The following is a 24,920-nucleotide window of genomic DNA, read 5'->3' on the forward strand; positions in this document are numbered from 1 at the left end:
ACCCTGAGTCAGGGCTAAGAGAGAGACAGAGAGCACCATAACAGACCCCAGCTATAGAGGCCAACAGTGCTCTAGGGCCTATTGGTGAGAGCGATGCTAGGTGAAGAGGAAGAAATTACCTGTGAAAGCTTTGTGTTAAAAAAAAAAAAAAAGGCAAGCAAGCTTTGGTGAGATTTTGATATAGTGGAAAAATGATCTCGGTGTATAGGGGAAAAAATGAAACTCCTGACCTGAAAGGTATCTGGGATGAGTTTGTGTTCTGTAAAACGAAAGAATGAATTTTAGGAACAAGCAGAGGTGAAGAGCAGAATATATTTATTGGGAGAAAGAAAGCTCCTGTCCGAGAGAGAGACAGAAGAGGGGCCTGAGTGGTTTGTCCCTGGGAAGCTGTCTCCTCTAGGATTATTATAGATTAAAACCGTGGGGTGAGGTGGGTCCAAGGTGGAGAATATGGGAACTCACTTAGGTCGGCATGAGGTGAGACAAAAACTATGATCAACCAAGGAAATTACAAGCACCATTGCTCAGGTAAAATTGATTAAATCCAGGACCAAATAAGGAAGCCAGTCATGGTCTCTTCCTGTTGGGGGTTGGGTTAGTGACTTTAAGTCTCTTTCAAGGTGATTGATATGTATTTTGAATATCAATCCCTGATGCCTATGCCTAGGGAAGTATATGGTTGTATTTTATTTTTTATTTATTTATTTATTTTTGTCTTGAGGTCTGGCCCATAGCCAGAGAGTCTGTCTCTTCTAAAGTTGCAAAGTCACCTTGAGGGCCTGGCCCTGTCTATAATTTTTTTTTTTTTTAATCTAATTCAGCTGTCTACAACAAAAGGGCCACATGCAACAGTGCACAGGGAAGAGACTGCTAAGTGTTGTAGGCAACTAAATTACATAAAAATATTATAGGCAGTCAGACAGGGATAGGCTCTCAACTATAGTCTCTTGGGTAATATTGACTAAATGGAGATAAAATTGGGAAAGGAGACAATATGGAAGATAAGGTGACTTTGCAACTTTGGAAGTGACAGACACTCCAGCTACGGGCCAGCTCAAGACAAAAGAGTTAACAAATGCAGCCACATACTTCCTTAGGGGTAGACATCAGGGATTAATATTCTATTTAGGACAGGTTACAGGGTCTACGGGGTCTTACTACATAGATCCGACTCGTAGTGATTCTCCTGTTTTCAGCCTCCCAAGTGCTGGGATTATAGGCATGCACCACCACACCCAGTCTCAATCGTTGTCTCACCGTGCCTGGAGAACAGGGCCGGCAAGGCAAGCCCGAGATCGAACCCAGGCCCTGTGCTTTAATCTGCTGAGCTATCTGGCTGGCCAGGGATTGATATTCAAAATAGGTATCAATCACCTTGAGCGAGTCCAAATGAGGTACAGACTCTGTTCCCTATTCACGCCCCCTTGCTACTTGACTCACTTCCTCATTTGGTCCAGGATTTAATCAATTTTGCCAGAGCAATGGCGCTTGTAATCTCATTGGCTGATCATAGTTTTTTGTCCCACCTCATGCCCACCTAAGCGAGTTTCCATGTTCTCCACCTTCCACCCACTTCACGGCATGGTTTTACTCTATAAAGTCCTTGGAAGAGACAGCTTTCCAGGGACAATCGGTCGCACCCCCACCCCCCCGAACAGAAGCTTTCTTTCCCCCAGTAAATATATTCTGCTCTTCACCGTTTGTTCATAAAATTCATTCTTCGATTTTAGAGAAACGGACTCATTCCAGGTACCTTTCAGGCTGGGAGTTTCATTCCCCTGTATCACAAGGAGGGACGGGGGACAGTCCCACGGCCAGCCAGCCCAGCCTGCGACAAAGGCCGCTTCTCCCGGACCCTGCTCTTTCTCTTACCCGGTAGGTTTGGCCAAGGACAAAGGCCAGAAGTTCCCGACATCCAGATGCGCGCCCACCACGCGCGCCACCTAGCTGTGGTAGCCCTACTGCGCACGCGCGCGGAGCCGCTTGGAGCCGCGGAACCCAGAGGCTGTGGCTCCTGTTTCCGCCCGGCCGTGAGCTTGAAGTGACGACTCCCGAGCGCCGCGAGGGTCTCCCCGGGGAAGATGGGGAAAGTTCGAGCGCTGCGTGCCCGCGTTCACCAAGCCGCCGTGAAGCCCAGGACGGATCCCACGCTCCCGGTTTCTGAGGCGGGCCCTCCGCCAGCCCGGGCGGGCGGAGCGGGTGCGAAGGTAAGGTGGACGGGGGATAGGCGCAGGGGCCGGGGAATGAAGAGGCCGCGGGGAGGAAGGAGTTTTAAACAGGCAGGTCCGGTGGGGCAGTGTGTCCCTGCCGGTCCCGGCCTTCCCCGCCCTGCCTGGGGAGCATCTTTTGTGGTCTCTAGGCGGGGGAGTGAGAGCCGCAGGGCGGCGAGAGTTCTCGGGGTTCAGGGCACGCTGGGCGCATCTCACCCGGCGGGGTAGAGCCGCCTGTCCTGCACCTCGGCCTCCGCGCAGGGATGCGGTTTGTAGCCCTCTGTATCCAGCTTCTTCCCCCTTGAGCACCCACCCCCCGGTTTGTGGTGGGGGGCGCACAGCTGGTGGGGACAGTAGCCCTACGCTGGCAGTTGAGGCCCAGTGGAGCTCCTGGGACATTTCTGTGAAGTGTGGGGGTTAGTGGTTTGTTTTTCTTTTGCTTTCTTTTCTTTTTTTTTTTTTTTTAAAGGAACTTCTCTGTCCCTTTTTTGGTGTCTTTTTGAGACAGGATCCCACTATGCAATTAAGGCTAACCTTGAAGTCACTATGTAGCCTAAGTTGGGCTTGAACTCATTGTAATCCTCATGCCCCAGCGTCCCAAGTGCTGGAATTACAGGTGTGCACCACCACACCCAGCTTTTTTTCTTTTTAAGAGTCTTGGTATGTAGCCCAGGCTGGCCTTGAGGTGGTGATCTTCTGCCTCAGTTTCCTGAGTGCTGGGGTACAGGAGAACAAAAGTTTGATCCCTAATACTTTTTTTTTTTTCGAGGGTGGACCTGCACTGCATGTGGTGCCAAGGATCAAACCCCAGTCCCCTGCACCTCCCTAAACTTGCCTAAGCAGGCACTTTAGACTACTGAGCCATCTCACCGACCCAACGCTTTTTTTTTTTTTTAAGCGGCAAATAGAACTTGAAAGTATGAAAAATTGAAGTTTCATTTGAATATAGAGCAAAGCAGGAATTCAGGTTTCTAATCTACTGATATTACTGTAATATTTGAGAAACGACATCGTGTGGCTACAAATCCTCAAACAGATAGGGCTTACTAGTTCATCTGCCTGCAGGTTTTCTGGACTCTCAGGTCCCATGAATGCTGGGGATGCAGAGGGAGATGTCTCACCTTGGGATCCCCTCTCGTTCTCAGAATGAGGTGGTCACAGCATTCTTCTAGCACCTGCCGTGCCATTCATTTCAATCCCCTTGGCCTGAAATAATCCTTCTGATACAGGGAGAAAAACTGATCTTGGGTGGGTGACCTTCAAACGATATAGGGAACCTCCAAATGACAGGGAAAAATAATCTCCCGACCTGACCTGCGAGAGTTCGTGTTCTCTAAAACCAAAGAATGAGTTCTATGAACAAACGGAGGTTATGCACAGAATATATTTACTGAGGGAAAGAAAGCTCCTGTCCGAGAGAGGGACAGGAGGGGGGCCCGAGGGGGTAGTCCCCCGGAAGCTGTCTCTTCCAGGGACTTTTATGATGTAAAACCATACAGGGCTAAGGTGGAGAAAGGGGGAACTCACTTAGGTGGATGTGAGGTGGGACAAAACTATGGTCAACCAATGAGATTACAAGCACCATTGCTCAGGTAAAATTGATTAAATCCAGGACCAAATAGGGAAGTGAGTCACGGAGTAAGCGGGCATGAATATGGGACAGGGTCTCTTCCTGTGGGGGTTGGGCTAGTGACTCACTTAGGTCTTTTTAGGTGATGGATACCTATTTAGAATATCAATCCCAGGTGCTACTCTTTTAGCGTTTCTTTGGCCTTTAGGTTTTTTAGGTCTGGTTCACTGCAGGAGCATCTGCCCCTTCCATAATTTTCTTTGTCTTCTGTGTTATCTTCTAGGGCCTGCCCCTGTTTGACTGCCTATAATATTTCTATCTAATTTGGCTACCTGTAACACTTCCACAAGGAGTAGCATATTTGGAGTGGCCCAAAAGGACCCTTCCTTTGAGGCTTGAGTGAGCTAGGTGGGGATCTTGGTGTACCACAGCATAACCAGCAGAGGGACTTGGTGGCCCATGTCCACATTTGTGAGGGTGAATGTGGGTCACAAATAGACTTGGAGGTGGCCAGCTGTGCTGCCATACTTTGTACCTGAAGAGGAAGGGTGGGAGGAAGCCTGCATCCTACTCTTGAGAATGCTGTAGGAGTGCGGTGCAGGGGAGCAGGAGTGAGGCAGGAAGGTAGGGCAAGAGATGAGGCTGCCTCTCCAGTCTCAAAGGCAAGCAAAGCTCAGTGGGGGACCTGACCTTTGATGCTGGGCTGGTGACATCCCATCTCCCTCTGCAGCCTTGAAACCAGCCTAATGCTCTTTCTCTCTGTTCCACTGGGCCTCACAGGACTGGGGGTTCCTCCACACCAACATCTTTACTGGGACCCAGATAGATCCAAGCACCCTGGTGCAGAGGCTAGAAGTGGATGTCAGAAGCGTGGCCTCCCTCGGGAGAGGTGAGTGTCTGTCTCAGGGCAAATTCAAGTTGCGCTGAGCCTGCACTGAGCAAATTCAGGTTGACCTGTGCTTTTAGAAAAGATCTGTTTTTTATGGAAAAATTAAGGAATAGTTTTTGAAAAAGCCCATGTATCTGTCGTGTGCCTTAAGCACCCACGTACTAATGATTTTAAAGTGAACACTAGTCTCTGGCATCACATTCTGTGCTGTCCCTGCCCCCAGTCATGCTGAGCCAGCCATCAAGACCCAGAGTGGATGGTACACTCCTTTATTTCCAGCACTGGGAAGGCTGAAAACAGAAGGATCACTATGAGTCCAAGCTGTGTAATGAGACCCTGTACTAAATACATAAAACAACTATAAATAAATAAAATGTAAACACTAGACACATTTTTCATTCAGAAATTCTTTGGTATTCTTCTGAGTGCTCTTACGAGACCTACTGCTGGGAAGATAGCTCAGCAGAATAAGCACCTGCCTGCCTGCCTGGCTAGGACAATATCCCAAGTTCCATCCCTCGTACCAACAATAACAAAAAAATTTTAAAAAGAGATCTTACTCAGCAATTAACCACTAAGAAGAATATATGCAGCGTATTATTTGTTGAAACTATACTTCCGATTTGATTTGAAACTGTCTCATTGCTATCTGTTTATCAATAAAACTTTGAAGAAAAAAAAAAAGAGATCTTACTTATGTATACTACTATCTTCACACCCAAGTGAGCGAGGGTTTTTTCCTATCAAATAGTATCATCTGTCCATAACGACTATTGTGGTGGAGACCAGGTGTGTAGCTGTGTACATGGGCCTTTTCCCAGCTTTTTCTTCTGCTTTCTTGTGCTGTGGAAGGAAGTCTGGTCTAGGGTTTTGCTGATACATTCCTCTGATGTCCATTATTCTGTTTTTCCAACTGTGTTGGCTTACTCTGTAGGCCAAGATTCTGGCCTGTGGCTCTTGGGAGAGAAGTTCTCAGTGTACTGCAAATGGTGCTTGCTGCCCATTCAGACAAATGTGACCAGGGCCTCCCAGGCGGGCTGCTAGCCCTGCTCTCTGGGGTCTGCCCAGGCTTTCAGCTGAACGCTTTTCATCCTATATGCATTTTAGACTTCAGAGCTTAGGAAGCTTCCTTTTTGTTCATTCTCTGGTTTCAGTGCTGCATGAAATTTTCTTAGCTGTTAAACAGCTTCCAGGATTTTCCTGTGATTTTGTTTTTTTCAGGTTTCCATCTGCAGCTTGTTATAATTATGTCACAGGTATGGTTTAGCCGAGTGTTTTCTGTGGTTTGTCATTGTCAGCGTCATTGCTTTAATTTTTAGGATTTCTTCAGGGCCATGTGTCTTGAGTGTCCTGCTGTTTTGGGGCCTTGATGCCCTCCTGGTGACAGTTCTCAGTATGACACCTGGAGTGCACTGCAGCTCATCATGGCAGTGTTGCTGGGACCTGGATGGGCCTTCCCAGTGCCCTGCCAGCTGTGTGGGCTGAGTCTGCTTGAGTGCTGCGGTTTTGTGGTGACCCACAGGAGTACACAGCTTTTTATACATCTTGTTCTTTCAAGCTTGCTGTTTGGGATAGTTTGGTCAGTTTCCTTAAATGTAAATGAAATCTTTGGGTATGGGTAAGTTCTAGGAATTGAACCTAGGACTTCACACATGCTACCTGCATGGAGAACCACTGAGCTACTGGGTTGGGTCTCCCCCAAGGGCATCCCTTGTTGAGTTTCCCTTGCTGGTACCCCATGTCAGGTCTCACTTTCTTGGTAGGAAATGTGTCTGCTTAGGTTTTCCTCCACTCCCCAGGTATTAACTGCCTTGCCTGGCTTTTCAGCCTCTGCCCAGCTTGTCCTGTCCTCCTACTATGCAGCCTGGGTGGACTTGGTTTTGTGCCACGTGCTCTGAAGTCCCAAGGCTCTAGGATCTCTCCCATGCAGTGTGCCATTCCTTGGTGCCCTTAGAAGGGGATCCTCAGTCCCTTCCCATGGCAAGGCACATGTGGAGGAGCAGGAGTGGCCATGGGGATAGGGGAGCAGCTGGCAGGTGAGTGCTCTGTATCCATGCATAGAGAACCTGTCCGCTCTCCGTGGAGTGCTTTCTCAAAAGGGTTCACTGAACAGTTAGAGTCCTTCTGAGGAATAAAAAGATCTGGGCCCCTTTATTTGTGCCTCCAAGCCCTGAGTAAGAGGACTTGCTCAGCTCTAGTGTGTCTGGATCCTTGGTTTCCTCCTGAGTGTGCCCCACCTTCCATGTCTTGAGGGTACTGAGGGACTGGATTATCCAGCTATGTTACCCTGCCTGGCTTTGGCCCAGCATGGTCTGTCTTCACCAGCTGTGTCTTGTACTGTAGTTCCAGGAAGATTTGGGAAAGCGCTTCTGTGAGAGCCCACCAGCATCCTGGTAACCTGGGTCTCCAGTAGCCCCTGAGCCAGCTTCTAGGACACTTCCTTGGCTGTGGTTTTTCTGAGTGTCACCATGTCCCTCCCATCTCCTGGGAAGCAGCCTGACTGTCTGTGTCCTGGGCTGTGGCTGTGGGCCCTGGTTTCTGGTGTGTGTTCCTAGCGCTGGCCCTGGGTGGGTACAGATGACATAACCTGGTGGGTGAGTTATGCTTCCTCTGCTTCATGAGCACATGTGGTCTGAGACTCAACCTGAAGACCTTCAGAAGGCATCCAGGCGTGGAGGGTTCCTAGCTGGGGAGGGCTGCCTCTGAGGGCTATAGAGGCCCTGTTGTGGGGCTGGCTCTGCCCCTCCTCAACAGCAGGTAGAAGAAGGCCTTGTAGCTCCCAGGCTCCTGTGAGGTAGGTGGGTGGGTCATGTGACTCTTGCCTATGTGCCCATCCTTGTGTCTGAGGCCCTACAATGGAGGGGTCCTCAGCGATATGGCCTGGAGGAGTCACAGCCCTGCCCAGCTCTCCTTGTCCTTCCCCGGGACCCTATTCTGCCACAGTAGCTACATCCTGCAGGCTGAGTTCCTGGGTGCAGACCTGGGTGTTCTTATCTTTTGTATTTTTGCTGGAGCCCTCCTGTGCTATTCTAGGTGGGGACCCTGTGGTTGGAGGTCTGCTCAGCTCTTTAGTATCTCTCTTAGAAGAGAGGCATGGGCAAGGGCATAACCTCACCTGGGCAGTCCCCAAAGATGACCCCCACTCCCACACAGGCTCCATATTGCCTTCTGCAGCAGGGTCAGTGCTGGGAGGGGCTTTCCAGAGCCCTGGGGCCAAGTGAAGTAGTTCTTGGCTCCTCCCAGTTGAGTTGTGGTTGGAGGTTGAGGGCAATGTTAGACCCAGATGACACCCCCTTCTCATCCTTCCTATGCTCAGTACCCCATTGTTTGCAGGTTTCAGCTAGAGCAGTAAACTGGGTACCTTGTGCTTAGCCTGGCAGGTGGTATGGTGTTACTTGGTGCCTGTGACCTTCTGCCTGGGCACAGAGCTCACACTGGCATTGTCCTGTCAGGAGGGGGCAGTCCATTGTGGCTGGCTTCAGAGTCGGGGGCCACATGTGTTCATGTGGAGCTTAGGTAGCTTGAGTCCGGCCTATAAGCCTCCAGGAGGTACCCTCGAGGGCATGCATGTGGCACGCTTAGGTATTAGGCACCTTCCCATGTACCTGACCTCTGTGGTCCACAGCAGAGCCTGTGGACCTGTGGACGAAACCTTTGGGTCTCCTTTGGGAGGTCAGTGTCACCTGTGCACCCATGCTCTGCCCAGCAGAGGGCAGCAGAGCTGTGTGTCCTCTGGTCAGCTCACTGGAGATCAGGACTGCAATGGAGTGTGCTGGGATTTCTTTTCTGCAGTCAGCTCCTCCACCCCCAAGGGGACTCAGGGTTTCCTGTAGAGGTTTCTGCAAAGACAGCTGGGAAGCCAACACAGTGACAGGAACCTCATGTAACCAACTCTATACATGTGTCTATCTGATCCTAAACCTGGACAGGGGTGAGCTCTGAGAATTCCGAGGGGGTCTGTCCTTAGAGGAGGTGACCCTGTCCCTGTCACTTGTGGGAGCTGCTGAGCAGTGACTCATTCCCACCCCGTCCCTTGTGGGACGTTGCTCTGCTGGCTGTGGGTGAGAAGTCCTGTGTCCCTGTGAACGGCACCTTGTTGGGACATGGACCAGGTCTGCAGATATGACCGGTCTGGTCCATAAATGTAGGGTCACTGGGTGGCATTTCTCCGGTGTTCTCTCATGCTGTCATGGAGCACAGTGCTTTGCAGATGTGGGCAGTCTGGCCCATAAGTATAGGGTCACTTGGTGGCATTTCTCTGGTGTTCCCTCACACCATCATGGAGCACAGTGCTTTTTCTTGGTCAGGCCAGGTCAGGCGCCAGCGTAGAGTCAGCTGATTGGGTTCTGTCCTGCCCCCTTTTTCCTTCTGGTGACCTGAGGCTTTCTGGGGTCAGCACTTTTGCCTCAGGGCTGGGGGGACCCAGGAGGTCATCTGTGTAGAGCTAGACAAGCAGGTGACAAAGCCAGGCTGTGGCTCTGCTGACACAGAGGCCCTGCCCTTCCCACCCTGCAGTCTCTGGTGGGGACTGTGTCTGCTCAGACCAGGTGAGGAGACCCTGAATGCCTGTTGGCCTGCAGGCCTTAAAGCTGTTGGAATGTGCAGCAGGAGGAGGTTGGTGGACCGCTGACCTCTGGCCAGCTGTATGCACTACCTATGCTTGGGCACTTAGCTACTCACAGAGTATGAGGATTCTGTGTCAGTTGGCTCAGGCCCTGGGACACAGTTACCTGAGGTGATGTTGGATCCCACATTTGAGGGCCAGCATCCTCCTGTGACCAGGTACTTCAAGACTTGAGCTCAGTCCTGAGGAGAAGGAAGAGGCAGGGCAGCCCCTCACCCCCAGCATGCCCTGGCCACCCCTGGTACACCGCACTATGGCAGACCTAAGTGTTGCAGACAGCCTCTGCCTGAGTTGCTTTGGAAGCAGTGCTCCACCATTGAGAAAGCAGGCATGTGCACGCCTGCACTGGTGCTGCACATGTCTTTTCTGCCGCTTGCCTGCTCACCCACCTCTTCAGGGAACAGCCTGTGCCATGCTGTAGCCCTAGGAGAGAGGGACAATTGTCAGGTCTTATTGTGAGGTGATATTGGTACTGCTCTTGGAGCTTTTTGGCCACCAGAAGGCCATCCCCCAGCCTGCTTTTCTTCCCCTGTGGTCTGTCCAGCTGTTCCCTCAGGAGGGATGTCTGGGTTCCCTTGTTCAGGTTCTGCTGCCTGGACAGTGTGTAGTGTGCTGTGGCACAGAGGCACCTCATGGCTGGGGGTACTTTGTCTGAACACGATGCTGTTTCTGCTGCGTGTGAGCTCAGCTGCTCCTCGCCCACGCCATCAGCAGTCATCTGGGTGGAGGGTGGCTAAGGCCTCCAAATAGAAACCTGGGGGCAGTGGGGAGCCCCAGGCTCTGCTCTCTTTCTCTACTCTCACTTGTATTTTCGATGCCTCTCATGGATGCCTGGTAGAGTCCTGGGGTATTCCATGTGTTGATTCCTAGACCCTGACCCCCAGGGAGATGACGCTGAGCATGCAGTGGCTGTGGGCACTTGGTTAGCATTGTGCCTTTCTTCCTGCTGATGTGAGGACAAGGCTGTCTTTAGGGGCCTTAAAGAGATCCCCTGCCTAGTCTAGCTGGCAGCCCAATGGTGTGCATGCCACGCACAGGACTTCACATATTGAATTTGATGTGCTTGGGGTCAGCATTCCTCCACAGTGGTCACAGCCAACCTGAGCACCTGCCTTGTGAGAGGTTAGCACCCTGGCCTTGTTGAGGTGATACAGGCATGTGTGCATTCATGTCCCCAGTCTTCCTGTAAAGGTCAGCACAGCCCCACTGAGGCTGCAGGTGCTTTGGGTTTTCTGTGCATATGACCCTGTGGCATGTACAGCGACCATGTCCTCCTCTTTGCTGTTTTTGTGCCTTTGCCTGTTCACTTGCTTGTTCCTCCTGCAGCTCTGTGGGGGCCAGTGGTGTCCCAGCCCCCATGGGGCTCACCAAGGCTGAGCTCCCAGAGTCACAATGTGTGGGTCTGTCAGAGGTCTATGTCATGTTCCTGAGGTGGTGATAGGTGTTCCCACATTTCCCCCTGGTATGGGCTCTGTGGTCTTTGCTGATCTCATGAGGACAGCAGAGGGAAACTGAGGGAAGAGTGTCTGGGATGCTGAGAAGGCCATCCCAGGTGGGTCTTCCCAAGGCCCCTTCTCCCTCCAGGAGCTTGGATTGAAGGTATCTGGACAGGGCTGTCCGGCTCTGAAGGACTCCCTTGCTATAGTTTGGTTTGTTGTGTGGTGCACACACACTGCAGCAGCCTCAGAGAGCAGCGCTGACAGATGTGGCTTGCATGAAAGCAGATGTGGCACACCAGGGCTGAGGAGGGAGGGCAGCAGTGGTGACGGCTGCAGGAGCTGAGGGCATCTTTGGACAGCACCATGGCTCTGGCATGGTGTGTGTGTGTGCTCTTCTTCATGAGTGAGGCTCATGTGTTCTGTTTCTGTGCTCCTTTTCTGTTTAACTTTTACACTTTCAGTTTTCTTTTTTTTTTTTTTCTGATTTATACTGGGAATTGAACTCATGGTCTTCACACTGAGCTCTGATCCCCACCTGTTTTTAAAGTTTTATTTTGTTACAAGATGTCACTGTGTTGCCCAGTTTGGATTCAAAATTGGGATCCTCCTGCTTCAGCCTTCAGAGTGTTGAGATTAAAGGTGTGTGCCACTATGCTTGGTTTAGTCTTTTTCCTGTTATGTTGCATTGCCTGCCTGCCCGCCCGCCCGCCCGCCCATCCATCCATCCATCTGCCTAGTATAGGATCTTGCTACACAGCTCAGACTCATAATGATCCTCTGGTCTCAGCTTCCCCAGAGCTGGGATTACAGGTGTGTGCCACCACACAGGGTTTTGGTGGCTCGCTTGGTACAGGGCCAGCATGGCATGCAGTACTGGGGATTGAACCCATGTTCTTATGCTTGCCAGGCAGGTGTTTAGACCACCAAGCTATCTCCCCAGCTCTTCCCGTTGCTTTGAAAGAGGTGCTTGCCTAAGTGTTATCTGCTAACGATTATCCTTGGTTGTTCATTTTGAATTTGCTCACATGATTTTTTTTTTTAAATCTTGTAAAGATTTTTAATTTCTTGGTTAGTTAAAAAAAAATTTTAGGGCTGAAGAGATAGCCCAGTGGCATAAGCATCTGCCTGGCAAGCACACGGTCCTGAGTTCCATCCTCGGTAGAAAAACAAATCACAAAACACTTTAATATTTTTCTATTTCATGTTGTATTTTTGTCGCTCACATATTAACCTGTGGGACCTTCTGGAGTGAGAGCGCAGGTTTTCACTATCCCGATGGCCAGCCCTGTAGCTGGCACTGGGCCATCCCCAGCCCAGCTGGGGTTGCAGGAGAGCCAGTGTTTCCATGGTCCCTGTGACAGTCACCTTCCTCCTATCAGTTCTGAGTGGCTGTCCCCATCTATCCTTTGACACAGCCCTCAAATCCTGGGCTTCATGTGGCTGTGGCACAGAGGCCATGGTGGCAGAGATCACCCCAGGTGCATCTGAGAAGGCAGGGAGTGGGCTGTGTTTTCCCTAGTGTACTACTGCCCACCCACATTAGCCACCCCAGCTGTGCCTTGAGTCTCTGCCAGTGTCTAGCATGTTGACTGGACATCCCCCAGAGTGCCCCACAATGCCAAGCTGTGGTCTGGCTCTTGGGATGTACTTACTGGGTTGCTGAGGACCCGGGAGTTCACACATTGAAAGCTTGGTTCCTGGTGGCCAGCACCATGGAGGTAGTGACTGCTTGAGGGGCCTGGCTAGGGGTTGTTAGGCCTTGAAGAAGTGTGGCAGCCCCAGCCCTCCTCTCCCCCTTTGCTTCTGTCGGGGGCTTCTCACCAATACCCAGAGCCATGAGGTAGGACCGCGCACAAACCTGGAGCATTACTTCCTCTCAGTTTATTCCCTGTGGGTTTTTACAACAAAAAGCTCAGCATGGCAGTGAAGGAGGCTGGGTGGGTAGACAACACTGGGTGATATTGGGTCTTGCCTGTGGGTTGAAGTGGAGGGCACCAAGGTGGGACTTGTGGCCCTTCAGCCACCAATCTGCTAATGGGGGTTGGTAGTTCATATGGTCTCCATTGTGGCCCCAAGGAATGGGCTGCTATGCTGCCACTACAAGAGGGTCCGGCCCAAGGCCCAGTGTTCCTATTCTGCTCTAGTTCTGGTTCTCTGGGACCAACCACCCTGGCTTGGTTATTGCATTCTTGCGTTGTCACAGAGGTGCATGTGCTAGCCTATTCCTTCTGGCCTTACTTGGACTGCCATGGTGATGACCTGGACCTCACATTCAGAGCAGGGTCTGGTCTCCTGAAGTGCCGCAGCTGCCCCAGGACATGCCCTGTGGTAAGACAGCACCCATTGCTAAGTCCCAGGTCCTTTTCTGAAAAAGCTGTGTGGGTCCAACTCCCCTTTTGGGGTAGGGTAGGGTGAGTATGGACAGAATCCACTCTGTCCAGAGTGTGGACACATCCAGAAGTGGGAACAAAGCACACACACAGTGTAGCTGGGCAGGACTTCTGTTGTACTGTCCATGGGACTTGGATGCTGCCACCTCCATGCGTGGGTTCTTCCCAGTGTAGGCTGGAAAGTCTGCATCACTGAGACCAGGAAGCATCTGCCTAGATAAATTCTGAGAGCAGTACTAGGTGGCAGCAACCTGATGTCCAGGCCTGGGGTTTGTCCTCAGGGTTGCCCTGCTCCAGAGCCACCCTCAGGGCATACACTGTTCCTGCCCATCCCCATTCTCAGCCCCAAGCCTAGGACTGAGCAGGGATACCAGTGGGCTTATCTCTCCAGGACTCTGTCCAAGCTTAGGGGGACTCTGCAGAGATGACACCATCTCTGTGTTCATGTTGTAAACCCACATGTTGCACAGGAAGTACACCCCCCATTGACTCAAGGACACCAAGCTGTGGGAACCCCATAAGCAGTGAGGACCCAGTAACCTGCTCTACATCTTGGTCCTGACCCTGACCCTAGCCCCAGCCCCAGCTCCAGCTCCACTTCCTCCCCATGTCCTGCATCCACACAGGGGCTGGTGTGACCTGCATTCTCCAGCCCCTACCACACACTGTCTGAGTACTGAGTCATGGCTGTCCTGAGGTGGGGATCTCCACTGGCACTGCCTCTGTGGAGCTGGCCCACCTGGCCAGTATCCTGAGGACACAGCTTAACCACTTTTGGTTAACAATCGTGGGCCTGACTGTGGTTACCTGGGGTGTGTGGTGGTGGCCCTGGCTACCTCATAGTGTGAAGTAGATGGCCCTGATGGGCCTGAGAAGCCTGGGTCTGGCATCTGGGGCTGAGTGTATTTTCAGTACTTTTTAAAGTCAAGTTATGGCATGCCTGGGTCAGGGTTCACTTTGGCAAGTCTCTAATCCTATCTCCCAGATTCCTATAGCCAGGGGTTCCTGGGGCCCAAGTGACATGTAAACTCACCCAACCTGCACTGCATTGCCCTGCCCTGTCTGTAGTGGCCATTGTGGGTCCTCCTGTCAGAGGCCAAGCTATCACCTTGCCTGGACAGCCTGTCCTTGGCCATCCCTTGTGGCTGGGCAGGGTGCTGCTCTTGTAGAGCCCTGCTTTTCTATATGGAGAATTCAGTGGGTTCCTGACTGAAATGCACCCCTTGCCCCCAGTGTTTCCAGGCAATTCTCATAGGCTTTCACAGAGAGACCCTTTCCCTCCAGGGTGACCAGCGGTGATGGTGAGGGTACCTTCCTTGCCACACCTTATCTCCAGTGCAGGCACCTTGTCTGTCCCTGTGAGACCAGGGAGGGATGCAAGTGATCTGCAGCCCAACCCAGCAACTGGAAGAACTCATGAAGTGCACATTGACCTTCCTTCCTCTGTTCCCAGATGGCTCTGCAGATGCCTATCCAGGGTGCCAGTGGCCTGCTTTATAGCCTGGGTGGCAGCAGTGAAAAGCAGTGGTAGAGCCTGGGACTGGGCAGAGCAGGTGGCATTAGAACAAGGAGCATTCACACATCCGAGCACAGAACAGTGCTTCTACTCCCACTCTGCCCTGGGTGACCATATGGCCCTCAGGTGATAACATCCATGTAGAAAGCCTGGGTCACAGGGCAGCTGGCACATTGGTGCTAATGCTGATAGAGCAGGGGTTGGAACCAGCATGGCCATAGATGGGATGCAGCAGCAGGATGAAGGGTGTGTGCTCCAGGTGCCAGAGAGGCTAGTAGGCACAAGGATGGTGCAGGCAGCCAGAGCAGGAGTCTGCCCCAGTGTTCTCACTGACTGCCTTTACTGAGGCAGGTGTGGTGACACTGCTTTCCTGGATGTGGACCTATGGTCCCAGGTAGTACTCCTGAATGCAGCTAGGAGCAGGCAAGCACATAGGCCAGGCTGTTGTCCTATGTGTCTGTGGACTTATACCCAGTTCATGACTCCTGTGTAGGTGGTGGACTCCTCTGGGCCATGTAGTCACCTGCACTTGGTCCTGAAGTCAACCTAGGTATAGTGGATAGGGGTCCTCCTCGTTGGTAACACTACCTAGCTTTCCTGGCAGACAGTGGTCAGGGGCCAGGCCATCGCCTTTTTTCCTGGAGAGCTCTAGTGTGCTGGTACATGCTGTATATGTCCCAAGACTACACAGAACCCAGAGAATTGGAGACCAGGGCTGACCGTCACCATGGCACAGCTAATTGCTGTGAGCTGCCCCTGCCAGGCTTCTGCCAGCACAGTGGAAATCTGCTCTGTCCCAGCCTCAGGCACAGTGGAGTGGGGCTGGGGACTATGGGTTGAAGTCCCACTGGGCACCAGGACTCATCCATGCTTTCTCTCTTAAGGTGCAGAGGTGAAGGCCATTTTGCCCAAGAAGGAGAAACTCAGGCAGCGGCGGGAGCGATGGCTGAAGAGTAAGTCTGTGTCTTTATCTCCCAGGTTAGCCATGCTGGCTGCTCCCTCCTGTGTTCAGATGTCTGACATGGCTGCCTTGCAGGGCCACTCTGCCAGGAACCCAAAGCAGATCCCGTGAGGGGTCACCTGGCTCTGTCGGAGGCAATTGGAAGGCCTGGTGACAGCTGCCCCTGCTGTATGTGAGCACCTGCAGCGTCCACATTTCCCGCTCCCCAGAAAACCATCTGTGGAGGCTGCCTGTCACGGCTACTTGTATGTTAAAAGTCCATGTTAATTCTTCTGATGAATCTTTTAATTTTAGAAGTTGCATGTACTGTGTCCTTCCCTTTGCTCATTGGTGTGAGTGCAGGTGGGTCCTTCTCCTTCTACCCGGCCCAGGACAGACCCGCCTGGACTCCAGCCAGTCCTTAGCAGGTCGAGTGCCTCTCCTCTCACTCCTGCTTGGGATGTGTAGCTATTTTACATGACGCTAATGAGCTGCTAATGTTCTAAAAATATTCCTATCTTTACACAAAGATCACAAAAAAGATTATGATTTTGCTGACTTTGTAAACTTTATTTGAAATGTTTCCTTCTTTATATCTTGAAATGCTGTTTACTTTGTCTTTTCCTTGAGGCTTTTAAAGAAATTGTGTTTTTTTGAAGGTAATCTTTAGAGAAACTTGCCAGTTTATTCCAGGAATACTAGTTTCATGTGTTCGCCACTTTTTGGGTGTTGCTTAAGTGGTTCATGCCTTTATTTTCCATTGCATAATTCATGGTATGAAGTCATGCGAAGTATTGTCTGTAAGCCAGCTCTGGGAGTATTCATAGACCATGGCCATGCATACCTGAACACTTCTGGGGTTTAATTTTTGAGATATGTAATTTTTATCACTGATGCTTGGTCTTTTTATTAATTCCTTGACTTTATTAATTCATGATGCTAATGAGCTGCTAATGTGCTAAAAATATTCCTATCTTTACACAAAGATCACAAAAAAAGATTGTTTTGTGATTTTGCTGACTTTGTAAACTTTATTTGAAATGTTTCCTTCTTTATGTCTTGAAATGCTTTGCCACTCATGTTTTCTTCAAATAATCAAATCTTGGCCTTTGTTAGTGAGAGGCTACATGTTGGTTTCTTGTTATTAAATATCGTTTATGTTCTCTTTATCATTCTTTATTGTGCCTCATTTCTGATTAAACTAGCTAGGAAGTTTTGTCCCCTCCCACCCGGGAATTTGGATTAGTACTACTCTTTTTTTTTTTTTTCTGGGTCATTTGTTTCTGCTTGGACTCTCCAGGTTCACTTGAGTGGCTCACCCGCCTGTTCCTGTGTGTTTTTTAGAAAGAAAAGGCTATAAGTTGGCCTTTGAGTATAGCAGCAACCACCTCTCCCAAGCGGTTTTACTTCATAGTTTATTGTCAAAAATGGCATTCAGGGGTGAGATAGCTCAGCAGACTAAGCAGGGGTGAGATAGCTTAGCAGACTAAGCACCTGCTTAGGCAAGTGCAGGGACCACAGTTGGAGCCCTAGTACTGCATGCCGTGCTGGACCTGCCCCCAGGCATTGTGAGCCAGCCACTGAGACTGGGTGTGGTGGCACATGCCTATAATCTCAGCTCTGGGGAGGCAGAAAACAGGAGGATCACGGAGCCCCAGCAGTGTAGTGAGACCCTGTACCAAATACACACATTTAAAAAGAAATGGTATGCAGAAAAGTAGGGAAAATTTTTTACTGAGCACCCTCAAATGACTCTGGATTTCACAGTTGGCACACTGCTCCTTTGTCTTAAGACCACCCATGTCCATCCCTCTGTCTACCCAGTAACACTTTTTACACATTCCAAAGCCCAATGCATGTGTCGTTACACTCCTCTCACCCCATGTAATTCTACTGAGGTTAATTTTGTTGATGGAACCTTTTTTTCTTTTTCTTTGGAGACTATTTGTGTATAGTGAATGAGGATTTCAGATGCTTTCATGTACCTATGTAGCTGAAGTCTCTTTAAAGGTATTGGCTTCCTCACCACCCAGAAGTGGCTCCATCAGCTGTGTTGGTGCCTGGTTCTGCCCCATGAGCTGAGTATATGGAGATGCCATCATGCCTGCCTGCTTACCTCCCAGTCCATCTGTCCATCCACCCACCTGTCCATCTGTCTGTCTACAGGCAGCTTGGAGCAGGGGCTGAGCTTTTGGAGCAGCACACTGCACACACCCCTGGCCAGTCTTCTGTGGTGGCACCTGGCTTTGCCATGTTTGGCTCGATGAGTAAGGCTGGACGAACATTTGAGTCTTCATGGCCCTGTTTTCGTTTCTCTTGTGTAAATACTTAGGAATGGAACGCTGGGTCATAGGGTAGGTGCATGTTTAGTTTCATGAGCGACTGCCAGACATCTTCTAACCAAGTCATGCCTCTGTGCCCCACTAGCAGTGTGGGAGAGTTCTGGTGGCTGCAGCCTTTCCCACTCATGCACTGTCTCTGTCCTGGCCTGAAGATGGCACTGGCTTCTCCTGGGCCGACTGGCATCACGGGGAGGGGGATTGTCATGAGCTTCTGCTGCCTGTGCTTCCTCTGCAAGAAGTCTCTTCCCTAAGCTCTTTGCATTTTATTACTGGGGTGCTCAGAATCTTCTGTGTCCTGGACTCCAGTCCTTGGGCAGCTATGTGTTTTGCAAATATTTCCTCAAAGCCTGTGATTGGCCTGTTCATTTTCTTACATTTTTCTATGACAGGAGTTTAATTTTGAGAAGTCTGGTTATGGGATATGTGTCTCATTTAAGAGAATCTTGCTTAATTCCACATCATGAAGATATTTTCCCATGAGACCCTTAGGGACTTGCTTTATGTCCAGGCTGTGCTCCCTCCTGGATTGACACCTTTGGTCTATGGCTGGGTCTTTTGCATCTTGCAGTGGGCTTACAGCTGTTCCGCTACCAGATGTCCAGAGACCTCCTTCCTTGTACTGGATGCCTTGTACTTGGGGTGGCTCTAGCCTGTGGCTTATCCACCCTGTCCTGTTGATAGAGTCAGTTGGGTCTCCAGTTCTTGGCTTCCCCATGGAATTGTACCATTCGTTTGTCATTCTTTAGGAGCAGCAGCAGCAGCCACCTAGTGAGCTATAGGTTGCCCTGAGTCCTAGCACAGTTCCAGGAGTGTTTCCACCTCACAGTACTGCATTTTAAGACCCACTGACATTGTGCCATTCTCCTTGTAGGCTTCCCTTTCTGTTTTTCTTTTTCTGTTTCTTTTTTGTATGTGTGGGTTTGGTGTGGTTTGGACAAATTTACTAAATATTTTACAATTTTTGTTGCTATTGTAAATGGAATTTTTCCAATTTCTAATATATAAAAATCCATTTGATGTCTTTTTTAAAATATATTTGGTGCAGGGTCTCACTACACAGCTTGGACTCACATAATGATCCTCCTGTATTCAGCCTCCCCAGCACTGGGATTACAAGTGTATGCCACCACACCTGATCTCAGTGCCCAGGGCCAGGACCAGCACAACATGTGGTGCTGAGGATCAAACCCCAGTCCTAAGCAGGTGCTTAGTTCACTATCTCACTGGCCTGATCCCCCACCCCTTTTTTAACAATAATTTTGTGTGCTGTGAGCTTGCTATAATCTTGCATCAGTCCTGTGGCCTCTGTGGGTTCTGTAGCACGTTCGGAAGAATATATTTTTGTGCTGTATGTTCCTCAGTTCCCTATGCTCCTTGTGTATTGGAATTGCCTGTGCCAGGGTTTTGCCCTCGTCCCCTTGACCATTCCTGCAGCAAGGTGGGAGGGCTTGTCAGGGGAGCCCAAGTAAAGTTCAGGCCATACACATCGAGGAGCACATTGGAACCTTTCTCCTAGTGTAGCTTTGACCTAGCTGCTCTGCTGCCAAGCACATCTAGAGACTATTCCCCCCCCATCCCATGCAGGGCTGCAGGCCCTTGCCCATACCTCCCTTCCTGCACCACCTGACCCCTCTCCTGCCCTACCCACTCCCATGTTGACCCTCATGTTGGTGCTGCTCGACCAGTGTCCTTCTTGCCACCAAGCCTCCCTGTAGGGGATTGCTATGCTGGTCTCGACTCTGGGGCAGAGGATGCTGGCACTGCAGCAGGAAGCTGTGCCAGCATGTCCCTGTTGAGGGAGCAGCCCCAGCCTCAGCTCAAAGCTCCGCTCAGCATGTAATTAAAAAGCCTGCTCTGTGATTATAGGGGAAAAAATAGTTTGGAGCCACCGACTCAGAGGTCCTTAAGGCGGGGCATAACTGAGGGACAGCAGGAAGAGTGCAGGTGATGGACATCTAACCCCTTCTTTGACCCTGTACCCTCTGCCCCAGAAATAGAAGCCATCAAGCTGGCTGAGCAGAAGCGCAAGGAGGAGCGGAAACGCCAGGCCATGGTGGTGGTGGGAGACCTGCACCCCCTGAGAGATGCCCTACCCAAGCTGGAGGAGCTGGAGGCCTACTGCCCACCGCCGCCAAGGGTGTAAGTGTCCCATTGTCCAGTTCACAGGAGCCCCATGGGGGGAATGGGAGGTGTGTGAGTTCAGCTGTACCTGACATGAGACCCTTATACTCAGGGTGAGGCCTGGGGCACTGTGGCTGTTGGTGAGGGCTTGGGAACAGCCATGCCACACATATCTTGAGACCCCAGCCCTGCTGACTCAAATGCTTTGCACTCTTCATCAGCTTTGGCTCCTGGTCTAACTGCAGCACATGGCTGCCCAGCATATGTGCCCCATCCTGGCCTCACGACCTTTGTATTTGCTCCCCAGCTGCTTCTTAGGGTGTCTCCTGCCCATGCTGCCTGTGTTCCTCCTTCCCCAGAACCTAGAGGCCTTGGAGGACCCAAGCTTGTCCTCATCAGCAGCCTAGAGGGGCAGCGGACCTCAGCTTTAGGGAGCAGATGACAGCATTGGGGCTTTCTGCTGTTACAGCTGCTGGACTTCTGTCTTTATCTCCAACATTTCTAATTTTGCTGTTTTAAAAAGAATTATTTTCTTCTGCCAAATTTCCTTCTGAGGGGAAGCAGGGGCATGCACTTTCACTGAGCCAGAGGGTCTTGGGGCTTTCTGCCTTGGAGGCACTAGAATACTTGGCACAGATGGGATCCCACCAGGGTGGAGCGGGGCGAGACAGTGGAACAGGGCCGCCCTGTGGATTCCATGCCTGGTTCTTGAGCAAAAATGTGACCTGGTCAAAGGTCCTGCCCCCCTTCTCGGTTTTCTCATCTGAAAAATGTGCTGGGCTCCTGGAAGGGAGGGCTGTATAAACAGCTGCCTGCCAGTCCAAGGAGGAATGTGCTGGGCCTTTGGGCCTCAGGCCGGGGGTCGTCATGGTCACCATGGTCCTCATCACTGTCCCTGTCCAGGGTCTCACGTATTGCCGTGGAACCAGCCTGACTTCCTTGCCTCACCTTACCTGCCCTCCATGGTTTCTCTTGGTGAGGAAGGTTCCTGTCTGTACAGGTCACACTGAGGTGACAATACTCATGTTATTCCACAGCTCAGCTACCAGCAGTATCCTTGCCCTAGAGCAATGCTCCGAGGGAGCCTGATGTGGGGTCATACTCCACAGGTGAATGGACCCACCCATAAGGCATGGTGGGTCACCTGTAGGTTCCCTGAGGCTCGAAGCATCCCTGGCCCAGACTACACTGTTGCCAGTGTGGCTGAAGGACCAGGGCCCAGTGGCTCCAACCTTATTTGCTTTAGGTGTGTCAGGAAAGAATGAGTTGGCAGGTGAGGGGGCGTGAGACCTCCACCATCCTAGAGGCTAGGCAGGAAACACCAGCACCTGACAGTCCTTCCCCGGGGGGCAGCAGCTTAGGCACTGGATTTTAGGGTGTCTCCTGCCCATGCTGCCTGTGTTCCTCCTTCCCCAGAGCCTAGAGGCCTTGGAGGACCCAAGCTTGTCCTCGTCAGCAGCCTAGAGGGGCTAATAAATTTTTTTCAATTTATTCCAGGGTCTGTAGGGTCTCACTACACAGATTGGACTCATAATGATGCTTCTGTTTTCAGCCTCCAAGCTCTGGGATTACAGGCACACCGCTGCACCACCATACCCAGTCTCATTTGCCATCTCAGTACGCCCTAGGGGCAGGGCTGGCACCACACTCCGGGGGTCAAGCCCCGGTCCCTGCATCAGCCTATATTTTGGAGAGACAGAAAATGTCTCCCATTCATATTTTAGAATATACATGAATAAGAAATCAGGCCCCTGGTCAGGAGGCTAAATTTAAGTGTTGCCCAGAACTTGAGCTCTTTTCTGCCCTTCCTCTGGGCCACCCCCATGGCAGGTGGCATGTGGTACAGTCACTGGCTTCTTGGCAGGCGCATAGATCCCCAGGAAAGAAGCTTGGTGACTGCTCCACGGCCAGGTCCTTGTTGACCCCTGGGCCAAGTGGGTAGGCTGGGTCCCTGCGGAGTTGCAGTAGTGCTGCAGCATGCACAGGGAACCCCGGTGTCCCCCGAATCAGGATCATGCCTTTCTCACCTGGGCACACTGTCTGTTGAGATTGGGAGGTCTCACATGGGCAGGAGTTGGTGGCAGCACCCCTCTGTGTTCACAGCAAGGTGAGCAGTAAGCCCCGGCCAGCCCAGCTCAGCCGGATGAGTGCAGCCCAGAGACAACAGCTGCTGTGAGTATGGCTCCCTGGGCACCTGCTGCCAGGCACACCCACAGGGCAGCACTTCCCATGGTTAGCGTCCCCAGTGCCTGAGGCCTTTCACTGGGTGCCTTGGGGAGTGCGGGACTGGGGGTCAAGCAGGAGGAGCAGGTGACAGTCCCAAGCAGGGTCCTATCAGCCTAGGCCATGTGAGGCATCCTTATGACCACCCAGAGCCCAGGCCAGCATGATCTAGACATGCCTGTGGTTACCTGGGGCTCAGCCAGCACATGTTAGGGTAACCACCCCAGGTTCCATCTGCAAGTTATGCTCCAGGTTCCCTGTCCTCTCCAGGGTACCAGCCTGAGGATTCATGCAGCCTTTGGGCTGCAGAGTACTTCTGAGGGTGACCTTTTTGACTTAGAGTAGGTGGCAGGGGTTGGGGTAGTTGGCCATCACAAGGCACAGGCCCTGAGCCCCTGTGACAGCCTGTCCCACCTCCTGCTCAGGCGCTCAGGCATGGCTATTTTGGGCTTGCTGGGGAGCAGGCACCTCTTATGTAAGGCCCATGTGTCTGCAGGGCAGGCGAGCTGTGACTCTGCTACCTCTGCTCAGCAGGGTGACCCCCATTGGCCCTGGGCAAGCAAGTTGCCCTCAGAGCAGCTCCCTGTTTCCCCAGGCACTGGGCAGTTTGGGTTGTAATGCTAGGCTCTGCTATCCATTGCTATGACTGAGGCCTGGGTGTGGGGTGCCCAGATCTCCATATCCTGGTTGGTGGGCACTTGTTCTCAACCCTTGCTGTAGAGCTGGGTATTTCCCTGCTGTCCATTGACCTGTGGTCTCTATAATTTCAGTGAGGAAGAAAGGACCCGGTTCCAGAAACTTCTGACCAACCCAGCTTACAGAGCCAGTCCCCTGCTGGCCATTGGGCAGCAGCTGGCCCTCCAGATGCAGCTGGAAGATACTGGCCACCTGTGACCAGAGCAGAGTGCTGCATGCTCCAAGTGGACCCTGCTCAGAGGTGTGGGGAGGCTGCAGCTTCAGTGATTGCCTTCTAGCAGAGCCTTTAATACACTAGGGTGGAGAGAGCTGCCATGTGCTCGGTGAAGCCTTCTTGACCCTTTGCTGCTGCCCAGGGCACCTGCATCTTGGGGTGGAGCTTGGTGTGGCTAGGATAATAGTTTAGAAGACCCACAGGGCCACCAGGCCTGGCCTCCCCGTGTCAGGCACCAAATGTGGGCTCCCAGCTTGGCCTACAGAAGGAATATGATGGTATAGAGGCCTGGGCAGGCTGCCTAGCCTCACAGACTCCTGCAGAAACCATTGGGGCCCCACCTGGCACCTGTGTGCTGCCCCTGGGTTACCAAGAGTGCAAATGTCAAAGCTACCCTCTGCTGTCCCCTTGTCCACAACACCTTCACCAGGGCTGCAGTTTCCTCATGGCCTTTGTGGACTGCTCAGTCAGACTGCTCACTCACCACTTTGTGGGAGCCGCTTGCTCAATCCCCAGGAAGAAGGCTTCACACTCAGTCAGCTGAGGATGTGGAGGGGAGGAGTTGTGTCCCTGCTGCAGGCTTTGCACTCCTGGCTGTCCTCCACTCCTGCTATGTAGGACCCACTGCCCCCCTTGCTGCAGGGATCCAGGTGAGGGCAGTAGCAGGGCCCAAGAGGCTCAGGACTTGTGGGCCCTGTACTCTGCCCTCCTGCTTTGAGTCTCCATGTCCCCAGCATCAGTTGTGACCAGCATGCTCAGTCAGGCTGGCTCCCAAGCAGGACCTACAGCCCAGTAGTGTCACCCAGGCCACAATAGGAGTGTGCATCCCAGGCTCCCTTTCCTGGGAGAGCAATGAGATTCCACAGATATGGTGTGGACACCCTGGAGACAGCTGGCACTGAAAAGGGACAAAAGGGGACCAGCAGCAGATCCCAAATCTGTTGGATCCAGCTGAGACCACATGCTTGTCCCTATCCAGCTGCCATCTGCCGTGACAGCAGCAGGTTCCCAGTGGAGGGAGCAGTTTAGAGGTTTGGGGACCAGTTTCTACAGGAAGCAAAGGACAGATACTTGGGTGCGTGGTTGGTAGGTGGTGGGTGGCTCAGTCCTCAGACTGCACTGCTTCACACGTGGAATTATGCATCCTGCTCTGCTAGTGACCCATGAGCCGTGCCCCACTGCTGGTCTGCCTGGCTGACAGCCTTCAACCACCTTCCTTCACTCCTTCCTGAGCACTGGGTTCTTCCCCCAGGGTCCCCCTGAGGAGACAGCCAGGACAGCACCTAGACGTGGGGTAGCCTAGGAGGACAGGGGGGCCCTGCAGGGGATAAGGGAGGTGAACTGGGTGTGACAGTTCAGGAGGGGCCAGCAGACGTGGTTCCTTGCCCACGTCCCATGGCTCCTGTCATCCCAGCAGCCATGCATGTGGGATCCTTCCTGGCCCCTGAGTGCCGGCCTGCTGAGGTTTTCACAGGACCAGGCACCCCATGTTCCCAAGACAAAGCACACAAGTCCTCTTGTGTGTGGACAGATGCAGATTGCCCAAAGCAGCAGGCTTTGCATGGATGCCTAGAAACTTCGCTGTCATATGTGTTGTCTTTATAGAATGAACGTGAATGACTTTGTAATAAAATTAAATTGAAAATTATGCAGTTGAGTGGCTTTCATGCTTTTTAAACCCTGGAGCCTTCAGTCCATTTTCTGATTTCAAGGGTAAACAGCAGATAAAAACCTCCCAGGGGGGCC

The 24,920-nt window shown here is 51.8% G+C and overlaps 1 protein-coding gene across 1 annotated transcript; it reads left to right on the forward strand.

Moving 5' to 3' along the window:
* The first annotated feature begins 2,028 nt into the window (after positions 1 to 2,028).
* Fam207a (family with sequence similarity 207 member A) lies at positions 2,029 to 24,822 on the forward strand. The gene is made up of 6 exons (XM_004631971.2): positions 2,029 to 2,207; positions 4,561 to 4,669; positions 15,523 to 15,591; positions 19,912 to 20,059; positions 22,145 to 22,213; positions 23,035 to 24,822. Exons 1-6 carry the CDS (start codon positions 2,082 to 2,084, stop codon positions 23,156 to 23,158), a joined length of 645 nt encoding a protein of 214 aa, XP_004632028.1. The 5' UTR covers positions 2,029 to 2,081; the 3' UTR covers positions 23,159 to 24,822.
* The last annotated feature ends 98 nt before the right edge of the window (positions 24,823 to 24,920 follow it).

Source organism: Octodon degus, unplaced genomic scaffold, assembly GCF_000260255.1.
Source record: "Octodon degus isolate 3935 unplaced genomic scaffold, OctDeg1.0 scaffold00045, whole genome shotgun sequence".
Taxonomy (NCBI): Eukaryota; Metazoa; Chordata; class Mammalia; order Rodentia; family Octodontidae; genus Octodon; species Octodon degus.

Excerpts from the sequence above, each read along its gene's own strand:
- Fam207a (XM_004631971.2), top strand. The coding sequence starts at position 2,082 with ATGGGGAAAGTTCGAGCGCTGCGTGCCCGCGTTCACCAAGCCGCCGTG. Across the intron at positions 4,670-15,522 it reads CGTGGCCTCCCTCGGGAGAG|GTGCAGAGGTGAAGGCCATT; the intron begins GTGAGTGTCTGT and ends TTCTCTCTTAAG. Across the intron at positions 22,214-23,034 it reads GCCCAGAGACAACAGCTGCT|TGAGGAAGAAAGGACCCGGT; the intron begins GTGAGTATGGCT and ends CTATAATTTCAG.